At 41.6% G+C, this 24,593-nt stretch overlaps 3 protein-coding genes across 3 annotated transcripts in view; all 3 read left to right on the top strand.

Annotated features, from left to right (window-relative positions):
- The window catches only part of LOC121698395, an 89,847-nt gene extending 72,416 nt beyond the window's left edge, over positions 1-17,431 (top strand). Inside the window, exons 10-12 of the mRNA XM_042080475.1 lie at positions 17,105-17,167; positions 17,256-17,318; positions 17,407-17,431. Coding sequence (XP_041936409.1) covers positions 17,105-17,167; positions 17,256-17,318; positions 17,407-17,431 — 151 coding nt within the window. The remainder of the gene's footprint in view (positions 1-17,104; positions 17,168-17,255; positions 17,319-17,406) is intronic.
- On the top strand, positions 12,047-15,357 carry LOC121698951 (growth arrest and DNA damage-inducible protein GADD45 gamma-like). The gene is made up of 4 exons (XM_042081503.1): positions 12,047-12,070; positions 14,619-14,722; positions 14,848-15,058; positions 15,182-15,357. The coding sequence occupies exons 2-4, from the start codon at positions 14,622-14,624 to the stop codon at positions 15,293-15,295; spliced, it is 426 nt and encodes a 141-aa protein (XP_041937437.1). The 5' UTR covers positions 12,047-12,070; positions 14,619-14,621; the 3' UTR covers positions 15,296-15,357.
- A 255-nt stretch (positions 17,432-17,686) lies between the features above and the next one.
- On the top strand, positions 17,687-18,893 carry LOC121698944 (N-lysine methyltransferase KMT5A-A-like). The gene is made up of 4 exons (XM_042081487.1): positions 17,687-17,691; positions 17,778-17,965; positions 18,085-18,321; positions 18,411-18,893. The coding sequence occupies exons 2-4, from the start codon at positions 17,836-17,838 to the stop codon at positions 18,824-18,826; spliced, it is 783 nt and encodes a 260-aa protein (XP_041937421.1). The 5' UTR covers positions 17,687-17,691; positions 17,778-17,835; the 3' UTR covers positions 18,827-18,893.
- The last annotated feature ends 5,700 nt before the right edge of the window (positions 18,894-24,593 follow it).

Raw genomic sequence — 24,593 nt, 5'->3', positions numbered from 1 at the left:
CCACCCACAGGCCCCAGCTGCTCACAGAGGCTCCAAAGACTCCTCTCTGTCCCCTGCGCGCGTGTGTGTGAGCCTGGGAGCATTACCCTGTATCCTACATCTAAACTTAACCCCGATTAATACACGAACAGAGGCCCAACCTCTTCCCTATCCCCTTTTCCACAGCTAGCACAACCTAGACTCTGTTCTCCCAAAATTAATTTACAATCTAACCCAATCCTCCAGCTTAGGCTGAGGCCTTGTGAGAGGCCTACTAGCTACTGCTGACCTCTGACTTGACCCCTGATGCTTGGAGAGGCTTGGGGAAGAGTGCTTGTGCTCACACGGGCTGCGGCTACTCACAGAGGCCCAAACTTAGGCCGAGGCCTTGTCAGAGGCCTACTAGCTACAGCTTGACCTCTGGTTTGAGCCCTGACGCTCGGAGAGGCACAGAGAGGCCTAGGAGACAGTGCGTGTTCTCACACAGGCTGCAGCTGCTCACAGAGGCTCCAAAGACTCCTCTCTGTCCCCTGCGCGCGTGTGTGTGAGCCTGGGAGCATTACCCTGTATCCTACTCCTAAACTTAACCCAAATTAAACACGCTAATCAAACTAGCTAACACCCTCTATGCTAAGCCCGCAACACAAAGTGGCAAACGCCCCCCCCCCTCTGGGTACCACCCCCCCCACGGACAACCAGGCTTAAGCACCGATAAGTACTGGTGCACTGTGCCCCACTTAAGCTAACCTCGCAAGGGTTAAAGCCTTAAGCAGAGCCGAAAAAATCTCAAACCCATGGTATACCTGCGGGTTCGTATATGATTCCGGCCCTAGCAAACCTCCAGGCGCTAACTCAAGAGTCATATGTGATGAACATGTAACAGACTGTCATTCTCCCATACTGCCACTAAGGGGCCAAGACTGAAAAAGCGCTAACTCAAGACTCGTATGTGATGGAAAATGTAACAGACTGTCATTCTCCCATACTGCCACTAAGGGGCCAAGAGTGAATACGCGCTAACTCAAGACTCATATGTGATGAAAAATGTAACAGACTGTCATTCTCCCATGCTGCCACTAAGGGGCCAAGAGTGAAAACCCGCTAATGAAAGAGTCATATGTGATGAACATGTTACGCTAGCTGCAGATTCGCATACGATTGAAGGGAACCCAGGCTGGACAATTTTACAGAGGAAAAGAACAGAGAGATTGTGGATTTTAAAACTTCAAACACTACACCCACAAGGTCTTAATGAAAAATTAAATTAAAGTTTTAAACCACTCTGTGTCTTTTATAGCTCCTCTCTTTTATCTCTTCTTTTTAACTTTTATTTAATTTGACTTTTAGATGGGAATAGTGGGGCGAGAACAACTGGCCAGTGCACAATAGTCAAACCAACTACACACTAAAATAAAATTTTAATTCTAATTTCCTAACCTAACCTAACCCCTAATCCTAACCTAACCTAACCCAATCCCATACTCCAGTACACGGTTATTACACAGTTATACACATTTATCACAGTTACACGTTTATTACACATTACACATAATTCAAGGTCACAGTAGAATACAGACAACACACAAACATTCAATAGCAGCAGAAAAAGTAATTAAAAGTATATAATATAAAAAGCACAACTAAGCAATAAGGGCCGAAGAAGATAAAGAATATACAAAATTACAAATTTTCATCATCCTCATCGCTATCTTCCTCGTCACCAAGGTAGCCATCCATATCATTCTCCAGCCACAGTCTGGGCTGTCTGGGGAGCAAGCCCTGGGGTGGTGGTGAAGGTGGAGGTGGAGGTGGAGAAGGAAGAGGGCTGTGCCCATCGTCCTCAAACTCAGAGGGCGACACAAAGTCACCCTCCTGCAAGGGGGTTGAAAAATAAAGTTTTTTATTAAATATTTAAAATGCATCCTTAAAATATTTACCTTCTTATTGTTATTAAAGGAGAATTCCGGTGTGATATTGACCTAAAGTGTGTTGAAACATGATACCGAGTGTGAGCGTATGTCTCATAGCTCACCTCGGCTTGTCCCCTGCACTCCAAAATCTGGCGCTAGTTAGCCGATGCTACCAACATAGTGTTTCGTTGTGGTGCCTCGGGCATCGGCCTAGCCATGCAAATAAATCACCCCCCCCCCCCCCCCCCCCCCCCCCCCCCCCAAATATGTCTCAAGTTTCCAAATCATGTTTTATAAGACTGTTTTTAAATGTTTAAATTACCCTTACAGGTGATTTTGATTAATGAACAAAGATAATGGGAATGACCCACAGCAATGTACAAAAAAGATGTTTACAAAATAAATCAAAGGTATTGCAGTGGACCAAATGAAATGCAATGATGCCGGTTGTTAAAAGATATGCCTCGCAAATGCAGCAGCCTACTACCTTCTCATGGCAACAAAAACAAAGGACAAGTTCCTTTATGGAGTTCACTTCATTGTGGTTACAATCTTTATTATTACCCTATTTTAATTACATTGGTTCAACAGGAAACTACTAGGCTATTACAACTTCATGTGAACAACCTAATGTCTGAATCTTCAACATTAAACATCGAAATGTTAACTCTTCGGTTGTCATGCAGTTCATTGTTAGCAATTAGGGCTGGGATAAACGATTATTTTTTAAACGATTAATCTAGCGATTATTTTTTCGATGCAGATAAATCTAACGATTCATTTTTTCAGTCTGATTCGCTTTCGATTCGATTATCTCCCCATTAATTCACTAATAGCAACTTAGATATGTTTATTTGTAACATATCTGAATGAAAAAACATGAAAACATTGCAATATATGTTTATTGCTCTTAAGATTCCAAAATAAAAGACTATACAAGTGCAAAGTAATGCATTCTTAGTCAGAGGTAGCATTCAATGAAGTTCAGTAGTGTATGTCTAATTGAGTGTCATTTTAAGACGTTTGTGTGGGAATCCTTGCAATTAACATTAACACCGTTAAAAGCCTGCTGATGTGTGGATGCAATTCATAACGTAGTTAGTTCAAATAACGGTTCGTACTTCTCCTTTGGACAAGCACTTTTGAGTCTTGGAAAACACTTTTCCATTTACATTGGGATTTTGCAAACATTCAGAGTCAATAAAATGAGCCCTGCATGAGTAACGAATACAAGCAGCTGCAAGTAAGCATGCTAAACTTGACATCCAAACAGTATTCTAACGTTAGCTTTGAGATACTGCTTGATTGCATACTGTAACTTAACTTAGTTTAGTCTCCTCAATGTACTATGTTGTGATAAGACCTTAGCAGAGTTTACTTTAACTTTAATGCAGCAGTTTTGAACAAATTTGTGCAGCATGGTCATGATGCTAACCGGATTTAATAGCAATTTAGCCCACTGTGTTCTATGCAGTGCTTCTATGTGGCAACAACAATCCTTCAACTTAAATTAAAGATAAGATAAAATAATTTCATTGAGCTGCACTTTTTACTCACAAAGCCTTTCCTCGCCCCGACCGCTCTCTCTCGTAACGAGCCCGCTGCTCCTCCTCTGCATGTGCATTTAAAGGGAAACTTGGCAGGATTTCCCCCTCTGCTGGAGAAATTGTGCATTATGCTATTTCAAACTGTGGACAAAGGTAACGATAAAGCACATGGATTTGTTTACAAGCTAGCAAAACGGTTAGCATAAGTTTGGCAGACAATGTGAATGTTACAAGGTAAGAAACACGATTTAAAACTAGTTTCTTGTTTCTCACTTATCTTTTCGGGACGGTAGTCTCAATGTTGCAAGGTTGGTTTTCTGCCTGGGGACGCTAGGGGCAGCGGGAAAAGTCACCATTTTCACCGGAACAGGTCATTTAACCATCCAAATGATTTCTAAACGGGTTTATTACGTTGAAATAGTTGCCAAGTTCCCCTTTAACAAAATATTCACGATTGTAGTAGGCCTACAATATAGAACATCAATGTGTGGTGGCCGGTTTTGATTTTGTGGTGCCCAGCCACAGATTAGTCAACGTATGGAAATCACTGAAGGTGTAAAATTAAAAATATTTAGCAGCACACGTTATTCTTGACGAATGACGCTCATATTTTGCGTCAACGTATTTTTTGTGTCGACGTCATCGATTACGTCGACGCGTTGTCTCAGCCCTATTAGCAATGCTTTCTCTGAAACCGCTTTGGATCCGTGTGGATTGCGGACGTGGTCTTTTATTTTGAAATTTCGGCTAAGTTTTAGCAGACACTTTGGTTTTAGCTGCTTTTGCTAACATTGTCATGTCCGGTTTCAACGTTCTATTTTCATCAAGCTAGCCATAGGGAGGGAAAGTAATCTCATCGCCACCTACTGGTTGCGTTCCTAGAGTTTAGTGGAGTGGATGGAGTGGACGATTCATGGCAAAAAAAAACAATAAAAGGCTACATTGATAAATAGCAGGGGCATCAACAGGATTGGATTCTAGCCTATAATAGCCTACGCACGAGAACTTTAACCGAATTAAACCGAAAGGTTGCGTCTTTAAGAGTGTGCCTCACACACACCAGCTCTGTTGAACAGTGTATTTTTCGTGTTTAACTCATTGAATGCCAAGCTGTTTTTGGGAGCTTTGTCCTAGAGTCCCAGCAATCTAGACCATTGTTGATGATCTTTGTACAGCCAGCTCGATTAAAAGGTGAGACTTTAAAGAGGCCCTATGCAACAAGTTCTGATGGTTCTACAACACTTTTTGGGTCGTTTGGTGGGTGCTTCGTCTCCCCCTAGTGCTTCTCCGTGGAAAAACCGAATATGCAACTTTCTGCTCGCGGTCCGAACACATCCGGATGTAACTCGGCGGAAATACTCGAAAATGTAGTCATATTGTAGTTTCTAAGAAGACTGCAAAACGGACTCCGACTTGACTTTGTTGCCGTTAAAATTGTAAGTAGCCTACCCTTGGGTGAACTTCGTTTTTGTAATGTGATTTGATAGTCTCTTAAACAATGTGTTTGCCTTGGTTTATTGCTAGCTCGCTAGCTAGTGGAGGTTCAGTGTATACCGAAGAGTTGGCCCACCCATGTTCTAGGTGTTTGAAGCAACAAAATAAAGCAAATGGAAGTAAAATTTACTCAAGCATTTTAATGGTACAAAAATAATAACCATAAGCAACAAAAGAATAATCACAAGTAAAATGAAATAGACAAAGACTGTGATGGGTGAGCATTTGCATCTGGAACTAAAAGAGAAAATAATGAGTAATAATGTAACACAAATTGAGTATTTTGCTTCATATTGGATTTACCAATTCTGTTCTGTCTCCGGTGGGGGGGGGGGGTCAACCAGGGGGGGTGCGCTGTGCCTGAAATTATCAAATACATTCAAAGACAATATAGAGAATAGCCTTTCTTGACATCGTACATGGCCAAGCTCAAGCCCGAATTCAGGCACCACGCCTGAACTCTATCAGGTGCTAGCAGGAGGCGGTCATTTCAGGTGTATTTTTGCCTTTTGGTGTTTTAAGCCCCCAACGTTGTCTTCCAGGCAAGGGTTAGGTAAGGAGTAGGGTTGGGGCTAAGGTTAGGTGCCTTGAAGTCAACGGTCGCAGCGCTGCCTTAAAGTCGACGGTGGGGGCTTCAAACACCATCGAGCGTCATGTTCCTTTTGCTATAGGTGGGGGATTTACCAGATTAGCAGTGGCTAATCAACAGCTGAACATTACACATAAGTATATATACTATTTTGATCCTGCAAGGATTAGATTTAATAGATCTAGTAGATCTATTAAATCTAATAGATCTAACAGAACACTGTAGCAGGAGGGCTAAGTATTATTGATCAGTAACCAGATTCATGTCATTCGTGTCATTTTAGTTGAAATTAAATAAAAAGTGAAATTAAAAAGACAGGGAATGCAAGTGTGTAAAAACATGAAGGTTGAAGGCATGGCTGGAGGTTTAAAAACTTATTTTTTCATAATTCATTTTTATGAGATTCTACATTTTTGGCAAATGTTGTAGAAATATGTCTGGTAATAATGTAACTGGTAAGAAATGTAACAGCAGAAAAACTGAGACAACTTCACAATGATTTAGTAGAAGTTTGTATCCAACTAGTTTAGCTTAGTAATAACTAACTACTACAGTAATACCAGTGGACACAGGATCTTGCAACCCCCAAAGAGACCAGACAGCAACCACAAATATGCACCAGCGGTGTTGAAGCAGCTCTACCTGGGCGATGAGGATTCCCACCACCACTCCCAGCTGGTGGAGCGTTCCAAATGCCCAGCGGAGAGGAGTCGGGGACACCTTGCCTACGTACATGGGGGTGAGGCCCGTGAAGCCTCAAAGCGGGTCAGAGCTGTGACACGGATCATCTGCCGGCGTTTGGCAGGGCCCTTGCCCAGCCATGTTTCGGACACCTTCAGTGGGATCACCTTCTCGTCCAGCGAGCCGGCCAGCTCCACGATCAGAAGCACCTCGCGGTCATTCAGAGCTGCACAGGACCAGGCGATTGTAGATAGCATTTCACTAGCAATTCGCTATCGCTAGTCCTTGCACTGTGTCCATTGCTAGTCATTGTCATTGCTAGTATTGCTAGCTAGTCATTGCCATTGCTAGTATTGCTAGTACTGCCCATCCAGTACAATGGAAGTTGAAGATGTTGACACTGGCCATGTTGTCACGGCCATTGAGAACATCAGCAACCTTGAAGCCGCTTGGGCTCTGGCGCTGTGAGGCTTTTGTGAAGGGGGTGTTGGATCACGTAGGAAATTTCAAGTTCCCGTGCGTGTTTTAAAAGGGCCGAAGCTGGCCCCGGCAGTGGCGCGACTGGCTGGGGCACCGTACGCCGGCGACCCGGGTTCGATTCCCGCCCCGTGGTCCTTTCCGGATCCCACCCCGACTCTCTCTCCCACTCACTTCCTGTCAATCTCCACTATCCTATACAATTAAAGGCATAAAAAGCCCAAAAAATATATACTTTAAAAGGGCCGAAGCTATGGTCACCTCTGCTGGGTTGGACATGACGCTCCTCCTAATAGAGGGACTGGTTGCTGTCGGGATAAGGTGGTTCCCCGCCTTAAAATACTTTGAGGGGAGGACCAGGTGGGTTAATTGGGACGGGAGGTCATTTCTGGAGGTTTTTAACAACGATGGAGACCGGTTGACGACAACCAACCTGTCACTCCAGAATGAAATCATCCGGTTCATTGTGGACCGGAACCTGTCGTTCGACTCGGGGATGCAATGGTATCGGGAGTGGGGGATGCCGTGGATCCCCGATGTCCTACAAAGGCTCTCCTTCCATCTTCAGTTGCCCCAAAACCCGCAGGACGAGGACAGACAACTGAAGCTCATGACTTTCGTGAGCTGCATAGGCCTTATACAGAACGGGACATTTGTCGAATTTGAGCGGCTGTTGGATCTTTATAGGACCTTACCTATGACAATCAAATGGGCTCAAGGATGCAAAAGTCTTCGGAAATTTCACGCTGCCCCATAACATCAAGGGGATGCAGCTGTACCAGTTCGGACCGGGCATTTCCTATAAAGTAGGTCCTGAGAGGGTGGGCCCAGCTGTGCAGCAAAATCCTCCGGCAGAGGAGAGCGATCCAGAGCCGGAAGAAATGCAGCTGTTGCAGGAAGAGGACCACGTCCCTGAGCGCTCAAGGGCAATGGTTATGCCTGCAAACACCAGCCGAGTGTGGTCTGCCAGGGAGCTTAGTTTGGTGCCACTGACTGGGGAGGGAAGACTGGCATACAGCCAGTACTTGAAGAGCTGCCAGGACCTTGGGTTGCTTGCTAGGTCGTTCAGGGCCTTTAAGCAAAAGAGATTAGAAATGCAGAGTTAGAGTTAGGGTTAGTGTTTTTATTTTACTTTGTTTTGACTTTTTATTTACACGCATGAGTGTGTGAGACCTGATGATGGCAACCGTAAGTCGTGTTTTTGGCTAGGGTTAGATTAGAGTTGAGGTTGTATATAGTTTTAGTGTGGTTTGCTGTGTGTTGTTTGCTGCGTGTGGTTTGCTGTGTGTGTAGTTAGTGTGTAGGTTAGTTTAGTTTAAATAAAAAGGGCTGCTTATACAGAAACCTCCACGTGGTGCAGCCTGGAAACTGCTGATTGGTAATATATACCAACAGCAGGCTAATATCTGTATACAAGGTACCAACAAGCACGAAACATATGGAAACCATGTCCAATGCATTCCTCTCATCAATACATATCCATTGACTCCCATTATGAATCGTTTTTTTCCAAAAGTGGGTTCTGAAAAAAGTTCCCACAGAAAGTGTATAGGAGTACGTTTTAGGGTTAGGTTTAGGAAATTAGAATTAAAATTTATTTTGGTGGGTAGTTGTTTTGACTATTATGCACTGGCCAGTTGTTCTCGCCCCACTATTCCCATCTAAAAATCAAATAAAAGTTAAAAAGAAGAAATAAAAGAGAGGAGCTATAACCCTAGTCTGTCAACTCGTACAGGGCCTTGTATGTCATGTCCCCATGGACTCCGAACCCCACCAGCGTGTCGTCCAGGCCCCTCATGGTCTGGGGACTGCCCTCGATCATCCTACGCCTGTCGATGGCTGCCACCAAAATGCATCTGTAATTTATTTACTTACTTGCCCTTGTGGTAAATCATATGTGGGCAAAACATCTAGAGATCTAAAAATGCGGATTGCAGAGCACAGAAGTACTAAGATATAAGAACTTAAATTATCCTGTAGCAGCTCATTTTGTGGAGTTTAATCACCCCATTTCTTCATTAAAATACATTGGAATCGAGAAGGTGACTCTGCCCCCTAGGGGTGGTAACCTAGATCTGTTGTTATCAAGAAGGGAACATTTTTGGTTTTTTTGGTGGATTTTGATTTAAAATGTTTCTTGTGATTGATTTAAAATGTGTCTTGTGATTGATACTTGACATATAGACTTACTATGATTAACGGATGATATTATTTATGATGATCCATTTGGACTGATGCTGTAATATTGTCTTTTGATCTTTGATCTTTTTCTTTTGTTTTTTCCTCCTAAAATAACAGAATGTAGTACTAAAGATGTGGACTATGATTGAAAAAAACTTATGTTGATTGTTATGTGAAAACCTTGTGTCCAACCCTTCATTGTAACCAATTGAACACTAATTGACACCTGTTTGTAACCTAATTATGTGTCAGGTGGGAGCAATTAAGCTTCCCCTTTAAAAGGCAAGGTACTACCTGTTATTTTACACGTGACCTGAGGAAGGCCGACAGGCCGAAACGTTGTCACATTAAAGGCTTATTTGTGTAACTCGGGAGTGTGCGGCACTTCTCTCCTTTTGCCACCAAAATGCAGTCAATGTTTGTTGGTAATTATGAATATCTTGTGCTTGGACAGACATGGATCAAGTCTGACACACATTGTTTTGAGCTTGGCTGTGCCTGCTTTATTAAATCAGAAATGTCTTTTTTGCACTCATTGATGGTTTTGGTTGCTGCTAAAGAGGAAGAATAAAAAGAACTAGAAAATGTAATTCCAGGGTAGGCCAGGTTGAAATCTATTTTAAAGTTAACCAATAATCAGGGAGAAACCAGATGTCTACTGAATTTGCATTCTTATAGAACTTATAGAATTGCTGTCTTATCTATCTATTTATCAATTTTAATTCTGAACTGGCAGCAACAGCTAGGCCTCAGTTATTGGTATTAGGTCAAATTTGATGGTGATACTACACTGAAGAATAAAAGAGATGATCAGTTTTAGATAGAACTTAGGTTAGAATCCTGATTTTCACACAGCACAGCTCAGGTCTAAAAACAGAGGTCTAACAGCACAGCTAAGTTTCACAGATGTCACAACACAGGTATGATTCAAAAGTATGAATAGTTGACAAATACGATTCACAGGTATACATGTTCCATATAGTTTAATCCTCACACAACAATATAGTTCTCAGAATATCTCAGTGTTGATCTCAGATAAGTCTCAGTATGGTTAAATGGTATGTGCACAGATATGTTGAGATATGGTAGCAACATTGTCAGAGATGTATGGTTGACAGGTGTGCACACAGACAGGCACACACGTAATGTCATACACGGTCATCACCACTGGTCTGGTCTGGAGCCTAAAAGGCAAAAGCAAACAAGTTTAACAGTTATACCAAAACAAGGAATGTCTGCAATTGTACAATTGTTCAATACAACTAAGGTATTTAAGTGAAGTTGTTACATTACATTAGGCTGACACATTATAACCTAACGAATAACATGGGTAAACAGTTTAAGGTTTTTAAACAATTCTCTCAACAATTCTAGGACAATTAAAAAAAAGTAGAGTAGGCCTACAATACAATTGTTGCACCATCAAGCCACTGGTAGTTAAATACTAGCATAATATTAAATTGCAAACAAAGCAGAATTCTGTGTTTTATTGTTTTCAGTTTTAGTATAGGTGATGGCTAATCAATTTTTAAAAAAATATAAAACGTAAACAGCTTAGAAAACTTTGCAGGCAAAGTGTTTGTTGTTGATGTCGATAATCATATGAGTAAGGACGGATCATTTCCTACAGATTACGATGTACTAGAACTGTGGGGTGTACTACGAATCTCGATTAGTGGGTTAGCGAGGTATGTTGCGCTCAAAGCTAGGGTATGCTGTGACACGAAAGTGGATTTGTTTTAGTGTCGCTATATCACCATGGCATCTTATGCTGTCGACCAAACCTGGTCTGGAGGAGGTTATGTGCTAAGTTATAGCTCAAATCGTGTAATCTACTGCCCACTGACCAATCAATTGTCTTAAAAACGAAGTTATCTCACGTGTAGGATTCTGTCATATATCTTACAGGTGGAGCTCCACCTCTACTAACATTTTGGATCTCGAATGCGCTTTAATAGTGCTGTGCGTGCAAATATCCCACTGTGGACATGCATACCATACAACAACTGATGACAATTGATTTATTTGATGTTATATGTTAGACACAAAAAATTACCGCAGTGTAGATTAAGCTATCGCTCATGAATGCGGAAGTAATTGTTTTTAAATAGCGGCGGTCTTGTGCGTCTCCACGTTTCACGATTGGCCAATGTCATCCCAACACCGAGAACGCACACAAATCTGAGATGAAAGCCTAGTTTGACAAATATATCACATAACTGCTATCGTACTATCACTTAACGTATACCCCTGAGTCAAGGCTTTGTCAAGCCTCGATATGTCTACATAGCCTAGATATGTCTAACGTGCTTCGTAGTATACCCCACTGGAAAGCTTGATTCATGTGCCAGGCTACACTTTAATTACAGTGCATGAAAAGTTGCTTTGGATAAAAGCATCTGCTAAATGCATACATGTAATGTAATGTAATATTCACCTGTCCAGGACATGGTTCTGTTTCCCAGGGCTACCAGGAACATTGTTCAGCTGCAATACAAACAAACAGGGATTTATGTAAGTTTCCTTACCCCTAAGCTTGGATCATCTACAGAAACAACAGCAATGAAAACAACAAATACACACACACACACACAAAACAAGTTAAGAAAAAAACATACCACTTCTTTTTCATTTGTAACGACATCTGCCGTGGAGCGTCCTGGGTTATTGAGCACAAAAAAGCCTTTGCTCTCCAATCTCTCAATGAGTGCACGGCAGGGATCTGCGCTGTTCATTAACTCCGCGATCTCACCGTATTCCCAAGTTCTGGCCACCTTGGTCCAGTCTTTTTGGGATGTCTTTGCTTGCCTGAGTCGTTCTTTCCGCATTTCCTCCGTGTCTTTTTTCATGCAGACCTTTCTCATATGCGTGGACAGAGTGTGTGTGTGTGTGTGAGAGAGAGAGAGATTGGGAGATGACAGTCTAGCAGTGTGTGTGTGTGTGTGTGAGAGAGACAGAGAGAAAGAGAAGAGAGAGTGTGTGTGTGTGTTTGAGAGAGAGAGATAGAGAGACGGAGAGAGACAGAGAGAGAACATAGTCTAGCAGTGTGTGTGTATGTGTGTATGTATGTGTTTGTGTGAGAGAGAGAGAGATTGTGCAGAGTCTAGAACTTTGAACTTTATTTGAATGCAAATCAACATACACATATTTTCTTTTTAGGTGCTTAAAAGCGGCATAGAGGAGGCAGATCCAGCACAGCAACGTCTGCAAACATTTTTGTTTGCAATGAGAAATGTCACTCATTCATCTAACCAGTCTTGTTTACGCCATAGTCCCACAAGATTTCGTCATTGCACTGGATATCCTTTGATGGCAGTTGCTAGGTTACGGGGACGCTGGCGAGACACGCCGCTCCGTCTGGCATCATGTTTTTGTTTGTATTTATGTAATGTTCGTAATTTTATGTAATGTTCTGTTAATTTTTTGTATTTATTTTTCAAGTTAAATGTAATCACTCTTTATTTATGTTATTTTCGATTGTTTTATTCTTAGTCCTTTTTTCTGATTAACAAACTCGGCTGACACCATCAACGTCAAGTTAACGTTAACGTTAACCAGCTTCCATTGGGCTGATGAGCGCCTTGGCTAGCCTGCCTTATGTCTCTGAAGTCCCTCATCCATCCGTGACGCTGCACATGCAATGTCTGGACGGAGGGATTGCTCAGCAAGGGTGCCTCAATCTGCAAGAGATCTGCAGCTGCCACGACCACCGAGCTGCGACTGACATGCGAGCTGCTATGCTAGCATCTACCGGTGCCTGGAGTCTGGATTGAGTGCTAAGAAACTCTGATGACCGCGTCAACCATGAAACAACAAACGGTCACTGTCTAGGACCACCGAGCTGATAATCAGCAGGGTCGCCCATCACAAATTCGGACTGTCTTGTCAAGTCAAGTCAAGTCAGATTTATTTTTAAAGCGCATTTAACATGCACATAGTGCAATCCAAAGCGCTCCAACAAACAAGACACATAACAACACAAACGATGCCGGATGGAGCGGCGTAGTCGCCAGCGTACCCATGACACGTGAAACATACAACATATGAAACATTCAAGACGGATAACAAACAAACAACCAAAAACAAATAATAAAATAAATAATTAATAAGACATTTTAAAAAGAAAACTCATGTTAATTTAGTCCAGTTGGTTGAATCTAGTTAACCGGCTGAAATAGTCCAAGGGCAATGATGAAGGCACACAGCTGTGTCCAACCCGGAGGATTTAACGTTACCGTGGCAGTCTGGAGAGCACTGGAAGCAATGAACACTCTGAAGTCGTAGGTGATGCTACAGATCAGCAACTCGGTGAACATTGACAGCGACCATTTGTCCTTCCAGTGCTCTCCAGACTGCCAGTGGATTCTCCGGGTTGGTCAGTTATTAAGAACTTTTGGTGTTGCATCGTGAAGACACAGCTGTGCGCAGTTGTCACGCGGGTCATCTTTGCCCCTTGGACATATTCAGCCGTTTGGAAATTGGACTAATTTTATTTTATTTATTAATTTGTTTCTTGTATGTCTTGGTGTCACGGGTACACTGGCGACTACGCCGCTCCGTCCGGCATCTTTTGTGTTTGTTATTTCTTAAATGTATGTCTTGGTGTCACGGGTACGCTGGCGACTACGCCGCTCCGTCCGGCATCTATTGTCTTTGTTAGTCTGTGTCAATGACAATGTCTTATATGTGAAGCGCTTTGGGTTGCACTCTGTGCATGTTAAATGTGCTATACAAATAAATCTGACTTGACTTGACTTGATGCCATAACAGTATAGTGTCTCTGCAACCATCAGGGATGGTTCAACTGGAAATGTACCGGCTTGACATTGAATTGCTTTCTAGAATGATTCATCCTCCTCCCAAATGTGTCTTTGAGAGGGTGACATTCACAAGGGAAGGTCTGTGCATGGATACAAAGACTGGCACCACCTCTGGTCTTGAAAAAAAAAAAAAAGATAGCATGTCTCCACTCTCCACTCTGCTGTTCTGCAAGCAATTTCTTTCCTTCAGATGCCGGGATTATTCGGCCATGGTAGTCACAAACGACATCTCCTTTGGTGAAGGGCATGGTGGCAACGACACAACAGAACAGACTAGAATATTTACGGCCATGTCCATTTCAAATCTTGGGAGGTTTGCGTGCCACTTTTCATTGGAGATGACGAGACGGACTTTGTCCAAAGTCGGTTGATGCCTGCCAATGTGAGCTGAGATGGAATTGTAAGCTGGTGTCAGTACAGAAACAATGAAAATCAGCACACCTTCTCTTTTAGAGTATCTCAAAACATTCTGTTTTGTTGTCAAAGACATGACACTTATGACATGATGCTTACCGAGGATATAATTTAAGCGCATCTTGTACTGCTCTCCTCTCCACTTGTCATAAACGTCACGGCCTTCAAATCCAGCGCTCGTCCTCCTCTTTTTTGTGGGTGGTTCGTCGTTGAGAGTGACGGTTTAAAATGTATATTTAAATTGTAGCCTAATAATGCACTGTTGAGCGTTTTAAATCCGAAATAATAAGGAATGTGAGGAGGTTGCTATTAACTTTAAATCTACAATCAAAACTATCTACAGCCTATGACGCAAATTGAATAGCCATGTCCAATAGCCAACTATCCTAATAGAAAACTGATAGCTTTCCTGGCTAAATGGTATAAATTAGGCCTATTAGACAACATAAATTGTGCTGACGACCCAAATAAAATCTCCTGCGCAATTGCTTACAATAGTGATTTAACTCGTTATTCTCTTATCCACAGAATGCAGGTCATCGGTACTGCTTTGGAAGAGCTACTCGTTTCGGCGAAGAATCAAGATTGCTTGACAGTCGGGGTATACGAATCAGCAAAAGTCATGAATGTGTAAGTAAAGCAGTGAATATTTCTGGATAAGAAATCTTTCTGGAACCTGATAAATATATCTGCTATTGTTACATGACATGGTTATTTGAATCAGTTTCTAACCAAGTGTCATTGTCATTCAACAGTTATCCAGAAAATGTGGCATGCTGCGTGTTAGTGATTGACGAGGAGTATGAATGCGACATTGCCCGTCAGATTCACTTCACCCTCATCCAGGCTTTTTGCTTGGAAAACGACATCAACATCGTGAGGGTGAATGACATCGAGCGCCTTGCCAGTATCGTTGGCATTGACGAGTCGGAGGAATCTAAAGACGTTCACTACATTCTTATCACGGTAGGCTACACTTTTGCATCACTTCAGTTCCTGTTTAACCTATCATGACATTTATGCTGCAGCTATTTGTAGGTTAAGTTCGTGTTTAGGTCATGCTAATTCTTGTGTGCCTTGTTATTGCAGAGCCCAAATGTGGACTCGTGGAAGGATCCTGCTTTGGACAATCTCCGGCTGTTCTGCAAAGAGAGCCGCGGCATGTACGAGTGGGTGCCGACCATCACCCTCCCCGAGCGCTGAACTGGGCCACTTCTCTACGCTTCTGCAACAGAAGGAGAAGGAACCTATTCCGAATCACAGAGTGTGAAATTCCCACTCTGATAGCGGAGGATGTAAAGCGAACTTCCAGATTTCGGGGACTCTCTCTGGAATTCCGTGCTGGCGCTGAAAGATGAAGATAGACTGGATGGGTACAGGAGTCGACCGGGTCGTGGATTTTATAAGATTATGGGACATTACTAACAGACAAAATCACTGAGTCATCTTTGTTATGCCGATATGATGGAAAAGAGATGTTCTACAGTAAAACCAAAATGCAATGATGTTGTTAAACAATTTGCAGACATAAATAAACATTTCAAAGGTTTATCCATTATCACTTGTGTCAGTTGCTTGTTTGGTATGTAATAATAATAATAATAATAAGAAGAAGAATTTTGCAGTAAAAACTGGAATCTTTTTGGAACGAAACCCCCTTTCATCCTCCTTTGCCCATCGTGTCACTCAAAAGCTGTTGTTCATGTCACCCCGAGCACATGGCTACTTACCATATGACGTATTAAAGGCACCAGCACACATTTAAAGCAACAAGGCCTGTTTTTTAAAAGGTGCATTTATGTTTGCATGGTTTTAGCCTTATGAATGGCTCAAAGTTAGTGAGAAGCCTCATGAAAATTTGTCAAGTCACCTTAAGAAGGCCTGTATGAAGGACAACACAGAAGAAGAGCGTAACGCTGAGTTGACCAAGGCCAAAATATCCCAAAAAGAATGGACGAGAGTGGGCAGACGTTGGGAGTACCATGAGGTTGATTCCTTAATGAATGAGGAAGATCCCCTCCGTGCCCTCATCGACCGGCTGAAAAGCAAGGGCTTCTTTATAGTCAAAGACCCATCGGAAAGGTTAGATTCTCCCTTTAAATGACTTATGGTTTCAATCTTTATTAGTGTTCATAAGGTGTCTAATATGTGTCTCTCATCTGTTGTTGGTTATAATTAGCTCTCCAGCTGAGCAACGGCAGCTTCTGCAAGACGTCACTCCGTGGATGCGCAGTATGGTTGCCAAACTTAAGACTGGAGTGAACGTGGCAACAAACTACACGACACAGTTCCGATACTTTTGTATGGGCGTGTTGTCTGTGGTATACAACAAATCTTTGAAGAGTATAGAGACTTTCAAAGTACGCAAGTGTCCAAATTTTATTCCTGCACAACAAAATTAAATCATCTCAGTCATGAAATGCTTTGCATACATTTAAAGGTAAGAAATTATACCTGTTTCAAAAAAATTGTGCTCATTCATGTATACCATCTGCTCTACAGACTGCAGGTTGGGTTGATAGACAGCAGACATCAAGTGGTGTGACCATCCAATTCAGTGATAATTCAGTGGCCTGTACACTCAGAAAGGAAGAAGAAGAGGTACTGTATGTTGCCACAGTCTAAACGACTTGAATAATGTATTCCAAATTCAATCTGGTTGCTGATATTTTCATTTAATTCAACAGTGGTTTGAGTTGTACTTTACCAAGATACGGCCACTGGCTTTACTTAGACAAGATGAATATATGGACGACGAAGGCTGCTTCTTTCTAGGACAGAATGGTGGTCCCATTGCAAACACAAAAACAGATTTACAACGTCTTTGGAAGTTGTAAGTATATGTACTGTGCACACACACACACACACATACACACACACACACAAGTACACTGTATAAGTTGATCCACAGACACCAGCTAGAAGATGTTTAAATTGGATCAGGTTCTATTTTTTTCACAGTTCATGTCATGCATACATAGGTAAAGCATATTTATCTTTCCATGTTGTCAGTTGTGAGCAGAAAACTCAAAGCAGTGAGCCGATTCCAGAGGATACACAGACAGCTAGTGGGAGGTGTGTGCAAGCAGTGGTATATGTTCTTCCAAGGTCTGTGTCATGCACACCAGTGTAAACCATATGTATTTTTTTCCCATTTACTCAGTTGTGAGCAGACGACTCAAAGCAGTGAGCCGATTCCAGAGGATACACAGACAGCTAGTGGGAGGTGTGTGCAAGCAGTGGTATATGTTCTTCCAAGGTCTGTGTCATGCACACCAGTGTAAACCATATGTATTTTTTTCCCATTTACTCAGTTGTGAGCAGACGACTCAAATATAATCAAAGATAGTTTTGATTGTAGATTTAAAGTTAATAGCAACCTCCTCACATTCCTTATTATTTCGGATTTAAAATGCTCAACAGTGCATTATTAGGCTACAATTTAAAAGGACATTTTAAACGCTACTATTTCCTCTCGTTTTCCACCTCGCAAACTCTATACCGTAGGCTACAGTAAAGGCGCATTATCTTTTGACTATTACGCGAAAGCCTCTTGTTCTGATATTTATTCATTTCACATTCTTACAATCTGGTGAAAGGTATGTGCTATACGAATGAGTGAATGCTTTAATGTAGCGCTTTTGAAAGTACACCCAGCAGTCCTGAAATTAACCTATTCTCATAGCTCTTCTTCCTCAGCTTTGAATACAACAGCTCTTGACCAGTTTGAAACATTTGTTGAAATGTTTCCCGTCACTCTCAACGACGAACCACCCACAAAAAAGAGGAGGATGAGCGCTGGATTTGAAGGCCGTGACGTTTATGACAAGTGGAGAGGAGAGCAGTACAAGATGCGCTTAAATTATATCCTCGGTAAGCATCATGCCATGCATCATGTCATAAGTGTCATGTCTTTGAAAACAAAAAAGAATGTTGTAGATACTCTAAAAGAGAAGGTGTGCTGATTTTCATTGTTTCTGTACTGACACCAGCTTACAATTCCATCTCAGCTCACATTGGCAGGCATCAACCGACTTTGGACAAAGTCCGTCTCGTCATCTCCAAAGAAAAGTGGCACGCAAACCTCCCGGACCTTAAGGATATTCTTCAGGCTTGGATATCTGAACAGAAGACGAGCATTGAAAAGGATGGCAAAATCATAAAGGCAGTTTCGGAGCAAAAATGGAAAGGGCTTCAGATCCAGGACTTTGGTGGAGATAAGGGAAAAGGTGAGCAAACAAGAAACATAACAAATGAAAAGCAATGTCAAGATTTGAAATGGACATGGCCGTAAATATTCTAGTCTGTTCTGTTGTAGGTGTCGTTGCCACCATGCCATTCACCAAAGGAGATGTCCTTTGTGACTACCATGGCCGAATAATCCCGGCATCTGAAGGAAAGAAATTGCTTTCAGAACAGCAGAGTGGAGAAATGGGCTATCTTTTTTTTTTCAAGACCAGAGGTGGTGCCAGTCTTTGTATCGATGCACAGACCTTCCCTTGTGAATGTCACCCCCTTAAAGACACATTTGGGAGGAGGATGAATCATTCTAAAAAGAAATTCAATGTCAAGCCGGTACATTTCCAATTGAAATTCCCTGATGGTTGCAGAGACACTATACTGTTCCTGGCATCAAAGGATATCCAGTGCAATGACGAAATCTTGTGGGACTATGGCGTAAACAAGACATCATTCAGAGGTGAAGGTCTTGACTTGGACTGGTTAGATGAATGAGACAAACATTTTTCTGGTGTTTGCTGACATTGCTGTGCTGGATTTGCCTCCTATATGCCGCTTTTAAGCACCAAAAAAGAACGTATGTGTATGTTCAAAGTTCTAGACTCTGCCCAATATCTCTCTCTCACACACAAACACATACATACACACATACACACACACTGCTAGACTATGTTCTCTCTCTGTCTCTCTCCGTCTCTCTCAAACACACACATCACCCATTGTTACATTAATGTAATATTAGAGCAGATATGTGTCACACATCATAGATTTAGTGCTGTGAGAGTGAGTGTAGCATCATGCAGAATGTTTTAGAAGGCCTGCTGGTTAAAAAACGGGTGCTCTTATTTACACTGGCCTTTGGCAGCTTACATTTTTCAGTATCTGGCCTGCATACCGAAGAGTTTGCCCACCCATGTTCTATGTGTTTGAAGCAACAAAATAAAGCAAATGGAAGTAAAATTTACTCAAGCATTTTAATGGTACAAAAAATAATAACAAAAAGCAACAAAAGAATAACAAGACAAACTACACAGAAAATGACCGTGATGGGGTGGCATCTGGAACAAAAAGAGAGAGAAAAATAATGAGTAATAATGTAACACAAATACACAAATTGAGTATTTTGCTTCATACTGGATTTACCCATTCTGTTCTGTCTCCGGGGAGGGGGGGTCAACCAGGGGGGGTGCGCTGGGGGGGGGGGGGGGGGGGGGGGCGGTTCATCGGCAACATTGGCAACATTTCCGTATACAGCACTGCAGAACACCAGAGATAAAAGACATTTCAGAAAGATCATGAAACATGGGTGATTTTTGGAGCCCAAGTCAGATGCTGGTTTTATTTACAATGATGCACATGAAGGGGGAGAAAGTATGCTTTCCAATCAAATTACAAGTTCCACATTAATACTACATAGATCTGGCACCAGCATGCGTTCTGCCACCTAGTCATTGTCTGGACATGGACTTTGTGTCCCAGAGTGGATGGGGGGACAGGGGGACAGACAGAGAAAATGTGTGTTCGAGTACCGTAAAACTTCAAATAATCGCCGAGTCCCTAAGAGACGCCTGTCTCTTTTAAACGCCTGGCGTGGCTACAGGTTTGGGTTAAAGGCCGGTCTCCAGTAGAGGCCTGGTCTGTTTTTTAGTTTCGGGTTATTTAATCTTCTAAAACCCGTCAGATCGTCTGTTTAAAGATTCGCAATGACACGAAACCGTTACAGAAAGGAGGTTACAGCAGTGTGAATTAGATGTTGCACGTCGTTACAAGCCGTCGCAAAGCATTCACATGTCTGGTCACAGTTGCAAGGTTGCATCAAGTTGCTGCTCATCTCGCTGCGAATCTTGGGTGTGATTTGGGCTTAAGTATGGCGTAGAATGCGCACATTATGATTAGATGGCATTAAAAGACTGCAGCGGGGAAAAGCTAGAGTTCCAAATTCCAAAACTTTTTTCCCAATATGAACTTTGCCTATGTCCGACTTCGTCATCGTTCAATTCATCCCTTGTGTTTAAAATTTGCGGATAGGCCGATGGTAAGCTGGTTTTTATGCTGGCAACAAAACCAGAACGGTTCGCGAACTTTATTCTTTATTCTAAATGCCATGGCGATAAAGAGAAAGAAGTCAGAAAAGGAATTTACCTTAGACTATAGTCTAAGAAAAAATGGTTCCAAATGGAACCTTTTAAAAAGGTTCTATATGATGAACCATCAGGGGTGCCATTATTTTACATTCTAATGGTTCTAAATGGAACCATAACTACCAGGTGTGTTTTATTACTACTAGGCCTACTACTACTTATTATTATTACTATTATTATTAGTAGTAGTATTACTTTTATTAATTCATTATTATTCATATTCATTCATTGTGCTAATTAATGAGAAGTAGCGTATAATGTGTACGAAATGTTAAATACAAATAGACAACAATCAAAAATTGACATCAGTCAATTATCATTCAAATACTGTATTCAGTATTTCTACATTAATTTACATATTCATTGCTTTAGCATATCTTTTATACTACTCGCAAAAAAACGTGTGTCATAAGACACTCAAAACAACAATAGATACATATTTACATTAATTTACATATTCATTGCTTAAACATATCTTCTGTTACTTGCATAAAAAATGTGTCATAAATACACTCAAAACAGCAATAGTTACATTTTTACAAATTAATACATTTCAAATGATTATAAAACACACTTTATGATAAAAAATTTTCCACACGCAACATATACACACGTATAACATGTAAATGTACCAGATTTAGTCACTAACTAGTTTTCATCTGCAGTCCCTGGCAGGTTGATATTTTAAAAATGGGATTGCACATCCCAGTGATCTCATGACTCTGTGTATGTGGATTGTGATGGACCTCTTTAGGCCTATCCACTCTTCCGTTGTTTCTGCACGTGTCTGCATGAGCCAGTTGTAACAGTGTGTAAATCATTGTTTATTTATGTTTTTTATAGGGACGGACCTGACAGGCAAATCATTTACTGCCTTAAATGCAAAAAGCCGTATGGAAACTTGTCCACGCATATGAGAAAGGTCTGCATGAAAAAAGACACGGAGGAAATGCGGAAAGAACGACTCAGGCAAGCAAAGACATCCCAAAAAGACTGGACCAAGGTGGCCAGAAGTTGGGAATACGGTGAGATCGCGGAGTTAATGAACAGCGCAGATCCCTGCCGTGCACTCATTGAGAGATTGGAGAGCAAAGGCTTTTTTGTGCTCAATAACCCAGGACGCTCCACGGCAGATGTCGTTACAAATGAAAAAGAAGTGGTATGTTTTTTTCTTAACTTGTTTTGTGTGTGTGTGTGTGTGTGTATTTGTTGTTTTCATTGCTGTTGTTTCTGTAGATGATCCAAGCTTAGGGGTTAGGAAATTTACATAAATCGCTGTTTGTTTGTATTGCAGGTGAACAATGTTCCGGGTAGCCCTGGGGAACAACAGAACCATGTCCTGGACAGGTGAATATTACATTACATTACATTACATTACATGTATGCATTTAGCAGATGCTTTTATCCAAAGCGACATACAAACGAGGATTAACAATCAAGCTACATAGAGGGAAGTGTGTAGAAGAAAGTAGTGCTGTACAGGGTGGAGACGGTAATGCAGGGTAAGTGCTAAGACAGGAGGTGCTCTCTAAAGAGTTGGGTCTTGAAGTTTCTTGAAGCTGGAAAGAGACACCCCTGTTCTCTTGTGTGTTCCTCAAAAAGACCAGATCTTGATTTCACAACTGACGATGCTGGGACCTCTGCCACCTATCCCCAGCAGTGCAGTGCTCTAAATATAAACTAAATTCATGTGTGTGTCACACTTCTTTTGTCAACTTTTATATAGCTAAAAACATGAATTCTGGTTAATGATCACTGTGGAATTGTTTTGTGTAAACATTTTGCATTATTACAATATTGTTTATGTCAAATGATTAAAGACATAACAAAAATGTATTTATATAGTGTTCATAACAGCATAATAATAACCACATTCATAATCTCATGTAAAAAACAAACAAGCACAAGGCACATTTTTGGACACATTGGGGACTGAAATGGATTTAAGAACCCCCTGAGATTGAATGTCATCACTGAGACATGGTGAAACACATGGATGCCAATCAACATACATGTGTATGAACACCAGTCAAAACTAAGATATTACTCTGTGCTCTTCTGGGAGTACTTGATGCAGGCATTTCACATATATTTTTTACATCACTTTGGCTACGCAAGGCTCTGACTTGCACAACACTGACACAATGCAACACAGGACCTCAACAAGCCCCACTCTTTAACTTTTTTTTTTTCCTAACGAGGCGCCGTTGGATTCCCGCTGACCTACTCTATCCCATTAGTGTATCGAAGGAAAACCACTTGGTAAAGGTTAGGAAGCAGTCGAGGGCCAGGAGAAGGCACTGCACCATCCTCCCTGGAATGTTTTACCCCCACACGTGTCGTTGAAGATGAGGCAGGAGTATCCAAGAGACCCGGGAGTATGTAATCCTCCAGGTCAATCAACTGATTTTCCCACCACGCTCTCATACTCTGGAACGCCCACCACAGATGTTTCATTTTTAACTTCACTTTTCTACGTTTTCACTTTTTTTTTTTTTGTGTGTGTGTGTGTGTGTGTGTGTGTGTGTGTGTGTGTGTGTGTGTGTGTGTTTTTCCTCCTTTTTTGTCCTTCTCCTATAATACATCCATTTCATTACAACCCAGCTACAGTTATTGTTTTATGCTTTTCTTGCCAGTGCTGAACATGACCATAACATGAGCTGTTTTAAATTTGCTTTAGAAATGACATGTACTTAGTTGCAGCTCTTCATCCTCTGTGGGCCACATGAGCCAGGAAGTACTAACTGTACTTTCCCTGACCATTCCTCTTTAATAATGACTGTATATCGCCAGGAAACAACTGTATTGTAATGTGGCGCTGCACAAATGCAGTCTGTAGTCTGGAAGACAGGCCATGAATCTTGCAGAGTTAGGAATGCCATGTTCATTCACTAATGTATTTTTCTCCGTTTCCATTCTGCTAAGTGAGCCTGGTGTTGCCCCAGAAAAAAGTGCTGCCACAAACATATCACTGAGTTGCCAGATTACAGCCAAGACCCCATGGCTATCCTTGACCAACAGTTCCCGCAAGAGGTTAATATGAATCTAGTAATCAAGTAACAAGTAATCAAGTGCATTCCCTCTATATCCCTCTGCAATCTGTGTTCTCTCCAGTCCTGTGAATCTTTGTTACTGACTTTAACTGTACATTTTTTGACAAAAGCAGACCATAAATATTCTTTTCACTTCTGATTTTCATGGCTTGTGAATCCCATTTTAGTTTCACTAGAGCAATATCCACATGTCTTCTGTCTTTTTGTTTTTTTTCAGTGCACGTATGACACAATCGATTGGGAGGAGTTTTGAAACCTGTGATGGGGCAGCTCCCCCTCCCTGAGCAGACACTTTGTGTGTGTGTGTGTGTGTGTGTGTGTGTGTGTGTGTGTGATGGGGCAGCTCCACCTCCCTGAGCAGACACTTTGTGTGTGTGTGTGTGTTCAAGTTCAAAGACCACCTGTAAGGTAGAGACTAGGGTCTGAAATGGACAGTGTAAAACACAGGGTGCCGAGGCTCCTTCCCAACAGGGGGTGCCTACACACCTCCTGATGAAAACAATAGAGGTGCCGTCCTGCGAGAACATGGGGGTTTGACCGGACTGGTAGGTGTGTCTTGGTAGGTGAGGCAAAAACAGACTGTCAAATCATTCAACCACTTTATTTGAGCAGAATGGAAGGCAGAAAAGCAACACAAAAGACCAAACATCTGGAGTCTCTCTCTCTCTCTCTCTCTCTCTCACACACACACACACACACACACACACACACACTCTGCTAGACTGTGTTCTCTCTCATAGACACAGACAGACTGTCATTCTCATATACTGTCGCTAAAGGGCCCAGAGTGAAAACATGCTATTAAAAGAGTCATATGTGATTACATTTATGCATTTAGCAGACGCTTTTATCCAAAGCGATATACATTTTGTCAGCTATCAATTACTTCAGGACCATTGTATTCTAATTGTTAGATTTTTTATTATTATTGTTATATTTTTATTATTATTACTATTATTGTCTGTTTGATTGCCCTGTTCTACATTTTAAATATTTTTAATAAACATTTCATTGATTACAACCTTGTCTTTGTCTATTTACATTCTTTTTAACTTTACTTTTTAAACC

The sequence above is a fragment of the Alosa sapidissima genome, chromosome 23 (genome assembly GCF_018492685.1).
Source record: "Alosa sapidissima isolate fAloSap1 chromosome 23, fAloSap1.pri, whole genome shotgun sequence".
Taxonomy (NCBI): domain Eukaryota; kingdom Metazoa; phylum Chordata; class Actinopteri; order Clupeiformes; family Clupeidae; genus Alosa; species Alosa sapidissima.
The sequence above is the reverse complement of the archived record's forward strand: the minus strand, read 5'-3'. Positions and strand labels throughout refer to the sequence as shown.